The following is an 8,234-nucleotide window of genomic DNA, read 5'->3' on the forward strand; positions in this document are numbered from 1 at the left end:
GTTTTACAAGTTTTGATCTGCTGAGCTTGAAATAAGGTGCCAAATATTTATATACCCAATTGAGACAGTAGAAACTAAGACGGCTAAATGATTTTCACCAGTTTACCACTCTGCCTGCAGGTTCCCACTTAGCCATTCACATTCTGTTTGTGAGTCCCCCAGCCCACAGGAGCAGAATTTTTGGACTGTAGTTAAAGCTGTAAAATTCTCTACTCACAATTTTTGAATATAGCACATTGCAAACTAGGGGGGCAGAAAATCAGCTCCGATGGAACAGGTTTACTAATATTTATTTACTTTATTTATAATCCACCTATAAACTCAAGTCAAATATAAGGGTATCCACCTTAGGGTTGCCAACTCCAGGTTGGGAAATACCTGTAGATTTTTTGGGGGGAGCCTATGAAGGTGGGTTTTGGGTAGGAGAGGGACCTCAGCAGGGTATGCTGCCATAGAGTCCATCTATTTTCTCCAGGATAACTGACCTCTGTCAGTGGGAGATCAGTTGTAAACCTGGGAAGTCCCTTCTGGAAGTTGGCAACCATACTTAACAATGCATGTAGCACTGGATCCTCTTATATTCTACATGCTTCCAATGGGCTTACTAGAAATTACTTACCAAAGCTTATTGAAGCCAAGAGGTAGAAACCTAAAGTGGAAAATAAAATAAATGGGTTGTTTGTGAGATTGGGGAGGGGAGGAAATCAAAGGTACATATCTAATTAAAAGTTTCCTAAACATCGTCAAGGTTAAAAATTAGAAATCCGATTAATTGGTTTATAGTATTTTGAGAAATTTAATATTGACATCAGTATCTGTCCTTAAGCAATACAAATAAATGACTTCTTTTTCAGATATCTTCAAAACTCTCTCTCTGAAACTTTTTTAAATATTGAAAAATATTTATTTGTACATGGGACACCCACATATGCATTATGACAGCTCTCTTATCAATCAACTGATCAGTGCCCTCTCAATGTTGCATTAAGCTATGATGTTGTGTTTGCTAAGTCAGTGGTGACCAGCCTCTTCAGCAAGTATGAAATAAGTTTATTTGATGCAGACTGTGCAGTTATATAATATATGTAGCCTCCCAACCCTGTACCTTGCTGCAATTTGACGTCTAGAGTACTGATCCTCAAATATGAGCAACTTGGGAGGCCTCCTTTTGCCTTAAAAATGTTAATAAACCCTCAGACCCTCCACATCAATCCACCATGTGGCTAGCCAGCTTCCTCTTAAATAGTATGTCTCACACATGCCTTACAAAAACATTGCCACCTACACTGTTAAAAACAAATTTAAGTAAATGTTTTTAATTAGCTACACAGAGCCTATAAGAGAGTCTCAGAGGGCAGCTGATTCCACAGGGCCTGAATACACAAGGCTCTCTGACCCAAGTTCTGCTTCACTTGGCTATGGACGTAAAGTGGTCTCTGTTTCTCATATATAGTGAAATCCTTTACACTGGAAAACAGTGAAAACCTATTCAGTTTTATACCTGAATCTTTAAGTATCCCTCATCCAATCTATCCATTGTTAAAGGCAGCCTAACATCCAATCCACAGAGGATGAGCCATCAAGAGGAAATTTAAACCTATCATTCAAGCCCAGTTCTTTGAAAAATATACTAAAATGATCCAACAATCCCCCTGTCTTGGAATGGCAGGTATTTCCCTACTAAAGTGGGTTTCAGTGAGGATCCCTTCCCATAAAAAACCACCCCAACTGTGGAAAGTGTGCCAGGTTCTTCCACTATCTGGATACCCCTGCAACCACTTCACAGGCTCCTCTTTTCCTCCTCAATACTCTGCAACCTTGGACCTTCGCTGCATCTACTCCTTGACTTCTCTAGACCTTAAATCCTCAAATTAAGGCTGTATGTCCCTTCCCTAAAACTTTCCAATTTCCTCCCATCTCACTTTTATGAAGTGCACCCTCTTTTTTGTGTGTGTGTGATTGCTTAGGGAATCAATTCTCAGGTGTTTAGTGCTTTACATTTTTATTCTTTTTATTTTATTTTGTATACAATAAAATTATGTATTTGTGATTACAATCTCTCTCTCTCTCTCTCTCTCTCTCTCTCTCTCTCTCTCTCTCTCTCTCTCCCTCCCTCCCTCCCCAAAATTTAATTTTGAGGTACCCCTACTGAGATCTACCCTGGTATACATGGGCTACAAGGTCTCATGTTTTTCCTTTCTGCAACCTTTTAAAAAGTGAATTTCCCCTTCACTGGGTCCAGTTTAAGTCTGTCCCATTCCTGGAGAGTGCCTGTTCACAATCCTAGAAAACTGAGATCTATTTTTGCATTAGCTCAATAAGCAGGAGAAGGCCTACCTCCCTGTTTTTGCAATGGACTCATGGACCCCTGAAATAATCTTATTTATATTTATTTATTTATTTAGGTATTTTTACCTCGCCCTCCCCGCAAGCGGGCTCAGGGCGGCTTACAGGGGCCATCGCTACATCTTGCTGACCCTCTGGCAACCCTAGATTCCAGTATTAGAAATGTTGTGCTATGAACGGGGCAGTAGTGCAGTGCAAAAAAACCAACCAAGATTCAGGCTTATTTCTATATTACAACCATGTCTTCTTGTTTCTGTTCAGACATGCTGCCTGTAACACCCCCAAGTGAATGTAACACCCAAGCCACAGGCTAGTCAGCCACATGCTAAGTGGAAAAAGGGGATTAAATTCACTTGCTCTTTCTTGTACTCCCAGAAGCTTCCTGTCATCAGTATGAAGCCATCCATTAAATGGAAATTCTTCATCTTCTCCAGAGACTACTCTTTGCCATTTGCTCACCTGGTTTACAAACTGGCACAGGAGGATCCCATGTGAAATCATGTTGACACTGAATATACGGGCTACCTTCCAAGACATATCCATCCTCACATTGAACAGTCACATTATCTCCAGACTGAAGCATGTTTTCTACATTTGCCTTTTTGCCCCCAGGAATCTGTGGAAGGATGCAGCCAATTGCTGAAAATCAAAATTGATGAAGGAGTTATCTATATAAGGGTCATGGTGAAAATTATGAACATAAGTAAAGCCTGCTGGATTTTGAGGGCAAAATAAAGTAGACAGAGGCTGAGGCCTTCACCTGATGCTGCCCTCCTAGCACAGATGTTGGGAGGCTTTCTGCCTCTGTACATGGAGATTCCCCTTAGATATCCTGGCTAGTAACCACTGATGGACCTCTCCTCATGGATCTGTCTAACTCCTTTTAAAGCTATCTATATTTTTGGCCATCGCTACATCCACTGGCATTGAATTCCACAGTTTAATTATTAATTAGTCAAGAAATATATAGAGAGAATGAGATAAAGTTGTTTCTTTTAATAGCAATAATTCATAATATTGTTACTATAGTACAGTAATGAATTAAATGAAGAGCTTTTAAAAAGAGGCTGGTACTAATGTATAAGGTTCCACTGATTCCCACCAATTTTCCCCTCAGGATTTGGAACACTGTCCCCATGTGCAAGTTCTCAGTACCAGTGAGTACTACTACAAAAAAAAGGCATGATTGCGAGTGATCACAAAAGTGAACAGATGAATTGTGCTTTTAGTGTAAGAACAAACTGAGGAAAAACTGGACAAATTACATTTTAATTTTTTTGGTTTATGCCTTGGTTCACTTGATGAAACTATCCAAATCTGTCTTCTCCAAAAGAAGGGACCTGTGGTGATTTATCATTTTAGCTTTTGGGTCAATTTCCAGTTTATATGGATGGGAGAAAAAAGACACAGAATTTTTTTAAAGCCAGGAACCTAGCCAATTAAAGTACCAGGATAACATACCCTACCCTCTCTCTTCCACTCATCTTTCTCTATGAATTTGCCTTGTGATGCTCAAATATTATCCGTGAAAACTTTTTACATGCTGCCATCAGTGATCCCAAACATCCTATCTGGGTTCTTCAGCTGTAGCATATGCAAAGATTTTTAATGCATTTCTTTGGTATTTTTCTACTTAAAGATGGCAGTTGACTAATCTTGGAGGAAGGCAGATTGACACGCTTTTATCATTGTTAAAGAGGTCGTCACTGGTAAGAAGCTCACCTTTGCACCGAGGGGCAGGGAAATTCTATGTGCCAGATTTAGTGCAATAAATCATTGCCTCACCAATCATTGTGTACCCATGTTCACATGTATATTTCACATAACATTACATCACTAAACACTGCTGATTCCTGGTTGCTATGAAACCCATTTTGAACTTGTGGGGGTCTATGGCATTGCATCGCTAAACAGGAAAAATTATATTTGAAATGACCAAAATAAGCTTGACCTTCATAGCCCCACATTGTTACATTTTATCACATGTATTCTATTCCAGCTTTGGATGTATGCAGTCAGTGCTCCTGATCTTTTAAGCTCCATATATGTATTTCCAGATTCAGACCATACATTCAGCATATGGAGTTTGGGGCACAGTGTGCAATTACAAGGATTATATCCTTAAAGGAAGTGTAATTACAAAAGTAATGGGGTGTAATTTGAGGAGGAGAAACCCTAACTCTTCTTTCCTCATTTGAACATGGAAGGCTGGATGCCTTTCAGTTCAGACCCTAGAACAGTCTCAGTCCTAGTCAAATCTATATAGCAGCCATTCTCATCAAGAGTGGGGCGAAATCTAACACAGAGGTACATACCCCTGACACATAGAGGCACAGGAAGATCCCACGTGCTGTCAGATTGGCATTCAATTGTATTGTTTCCTTTCAGAATGTAACCAGGAGTACATTCAAATGTGGTTGTCTCCCTGGGTTTAAAGAGCAATTTAGATGTTGTTTTTCTTCCATTATGAATTTCTGGACGAATACAGCCCTTGACTGTAAATGAAAACATAAAACCAATATTAGATTCCATAATGTCTGAGAGATAGACAAGGGAATGTGGTGCAGCAGAACCATTTTCGTAATAGAAAATCTTGATCTAAAGTTTAAAATTACACCTTTCCTCAATATGATCTAAAACCCCTTTAGTGATAATTATCTATAATTATAATTATCTTGGGTGGAATTTTCTGCTAGTTAAGTTATTACTGCCTATGCTGATATAACTTCAACAGGATTCTGTTGTTGTTCACTTGCTTGCTTTCTGGCATCTACATCAAGGGACAGTAGAAATCATATTTCTTGGAGTTATTGCATCTTTTTCAAAAAAGTTTGTGAGTGACAAGTAACAAAATGAAAGCTCAATCAGTGGAGCCAGTCACAAAATGGCACCAGTCACAAAATGGCATCTTATGCAAAATTACAGCATTTCATAGCAGATCAGCAGAGCTCAGCTGGGGACACTTTTCCACTGCTGCTTTACCAAAGTAAACCATCACAACTTGTAACTTGCACAGTATGGGGAAAATATAGTTACCTCTATACTTTCCTGGGAGAGGCAAATGACACCTTTGATGCAGGGGGAGTGAATAGCATGCCCCTTCCTCATCCAAAGCAAGAATGGTTGACACATGGATGAAAGATGAAGAGGAGAGCAGGCCTTGTCATTTCCTTCTCATTCAACCCATATTCTATGTGAATGGCTCTCAACCAGTAGTATGTGTCCTAGCAGCCGTGGGACTCAGAAGTAGCCCAAGTGAAAGGTAGGATTTTCATTAAAATTATTAAGAATTCACACTGCCTCAATCCCCACATGGACCTGGAAGTGTGACATGCTCTCTCCTGCCAACCCTATCTGCTACTAATTATCCAAATGTGACCTTTTAGTATGCTATTAGTAATAGCAGAATGCTTGTAAACATAACAAATCTTTTTCAGAAAAAGCATACTTTTTGTTTCTATCTTTTTGTTTTGTTGGGTGCCAGAGTCTTTCGGAGAATTACCCCAGGGAACATGAGTTGCAAAATGTTGAGAAGCACTCTTCTCTGTAATGAGGCTTCCAAAAGGCCCTCTAAGTAGTTAAGTGCCCATTAATTATTGCTGGAGTCTTTGGATGGAGAAATGTAGAAGAATGTATGTTTCCTGGTCAGCCCCTGCTGTAGTTGTTAGAATGGAATAGAATGGAATACTCAACAAGAGCCAACAGTTAAAAACAGCTGAAGCCTGGAATTATGAAAGCTTATACCTTGAATAAAACTTTGTTGGTCTTCAAGATGTCAATGGACTTGAACTGTGTTCTGCTGCTTCAGACCAACCTGGCTCGTCAGCCACCCACCTAAATCTATTGTGTTTTATTGTAAGCTCCGACTTACACCATTTTCAAAATTATTTGACTCAAATAAAGGATGAAGGGCATTATAGAAACAAAATTCAGCATTACTTGACCTTTACACTGAGGGACAGATGGGTCCCACACTCCAGAAGACAGGCAATATACTGTTGCTGCACCGGTGAGAAAGTAGCCTGGGTCACAATGGTAAGTCACAAAGGATCCAAAGGCAAAATCTTCCAGAACTTCAGTATCAAGTCTCCCGTTGGCAATCTCTTGAGGTGCAAGGCATCCTATAGAGAAAACATTTCAATGAAATGATCAGGGCTTTTTTTGTAGAAAAAGCCCAGCAGGAACTCATTAGCATAATAGGCCACACCCAACAGCAGAATCTCATTACGATTAGGCCACACCCCCATGTCTTCCCTTGGGGAGTTTAAACTGCCTTCCCTTGGCTTGCCCAGGCACCCCGCGGCTGTGGGGAGCCTGGGCAAGCCAGCCCTCGGACAGGCCAGGGAAGGCATGGGGAGGCATTTAAATGCCTCCCTGATCCTTCCATGGTCCCCCATGGCCCCTTGGAGTCGCTGGGGGGTTTGCTCTCCAGGCCTTCCCTCTGTAGCCATGCACGCAGAGGTTTTGGCTGTAGTGGGCGTGGCCAACTCTGAAGCCAGCCGGAACTCCCAAAAATAGTCCTGGAAATGATTAATCCAAAATATAGATTACAGCCAGACCCTGAACCTCTTTCATGGAAGTAAGTCCTATTAAGTTCAGAAGACATCATGCTGTGTACCCCCAGATGCGTAGCTATGGTGGGGCATTTTGGGGGCACGGCCACTCATTAGCCATGCCCCACTGCCACCAGCTACTCTTGCACCTTGCAGACCCCACCGCCTGCCTTGCCCATCCTCCACTCCATGCCGGGAATGGCCACTTGCAGGGCCGGGTGCTCTGTCCAAAGGGCAGCTGGTGGGCCAGAGGCAGGGAGGGAGGAGAGGCACTTCCCTGCTAGCCGACCACCCACACCCGTTCCCCTGTGGCCTCAGCCCCAGATGGTGGTGAGGGGTCAAGGCAGCCCACTGCCACTCCCCTGCCCCAGCAACCTGGCCCCACCACCCAGAAATTCCTTGTTACGCCCCTGCATACCCCTGCACCAAAGAGAACCATGAAGATAAGGGGATATGAAATATGAACAATATGATGATGTTACAAAATAACATTTTTTTAGAGACTGAAATTTTCAGCACGAAACCCTTCACCTGTAATGCTTAATATTATCAACTAATCTGAATTTTTAATAAAGTGTATACATTGTTTTTTAGAGATGGGCAAGTTAAGGGCCCAATTCAGACACGACACAAAACCTTGATGTATTATAATGATTAGTTTCAAAACCAGCAGACCCAGCTGAGCTCTGAGCAGGAGCAGGAGACAGAGCTGCTAGAGGGATGTGTCTTTTTTTTTTACTTGCTTTCAGCTGAGGGGATTCAGCTGAAGATATTGTGTGGGAAGACTCTGTTTGGGAGTGTGTGAAAGCAATTAGAGTTGTTGCAGAGTCCTGGATGCTTGAGAGAGAGAGAGGAAGGGGCACTGTTTGACTGTAATTCAGTATTTAAGAAAGCACCTTGCCAGAGGCATGAGACTCTGGCACAAGCCGAAGGTCAAGCTAAGGGGCTCTTTGCCTGTGGCTCTTAGCCTAGGGGCTCTGTAAGAAGTCCAAGAAGAGCCAGAAAGTCAAGGCCCTAGGCTCCTTGTCTTCCCCGTAAGGTAAGTTGACTTCGACAAGAAAAAACACATAAATAAAAAGGGTTTTAAAAGGGGGATTATATTTATTTATTTTAAAAGAATTATGAAGCCAGAATGCCAGCAGGGGGTTGGGGGCTATCCAGTGTTTTGCACGGAGTGCCCCGGACAGAACTCTTGGGTGTGTGCTCGGTGCAAAGAGTTCCTGGTTCTCAGGGAATGTGTTTGCTCAATTGAGGCCAAGGTGGCTGACCTGGAGAAGCAGAGACAGTCAGGCGCACAGAAAAGACTCTTGGGGACTCATTAGATATGTCCCACTC

At 41.9% G+C, this 8,234-nt stretch overlaps 1 protein-coding gene across 1 annotated transcript in view; it reads right to left on the bottom strand.

The window, feature by feature from the left end:
* Nucleotides 1-611: 611 nt before the first annotated feature.
* LOC107118421 (complement receptor type 2-like) overlaps nt 612-8,234 on the bottom strand; it is a 19,199-nt gene continuing 11,576 nt past the window's right edge. Inside the window, 5 exon segments of the mRNA XM_015420750.1 lie at nt 612-649; nt 2,806-2,985; nt 4,069-4,173; nt 4,662-4,841; nt 6,297-6,467. Of these exon segments, the coding sequence (XP_015276236.1) occupies nt 612-649; nt 2,806-2,985; nt 4,069-4,173; nt 4,662-4,841; nt 6,297-6,467 (674 nt within the window).

This window comes from Gekko japonicus, unplaced genomic scaffold, assembly GCF_001447785.1.
Source record: "Gekko japonicus isolate JY-2015 unplaced genomic scaffold, Gekko_japonicus_V1.1 scaffold1676, whole genome shotgun sequence".
Taxonomy (NCBI): Eukaryota; Metazoa; Chordata; class Lepidosauria; order Squamata; family Gekkonidae; genus Gekko; species Gekko japonicus.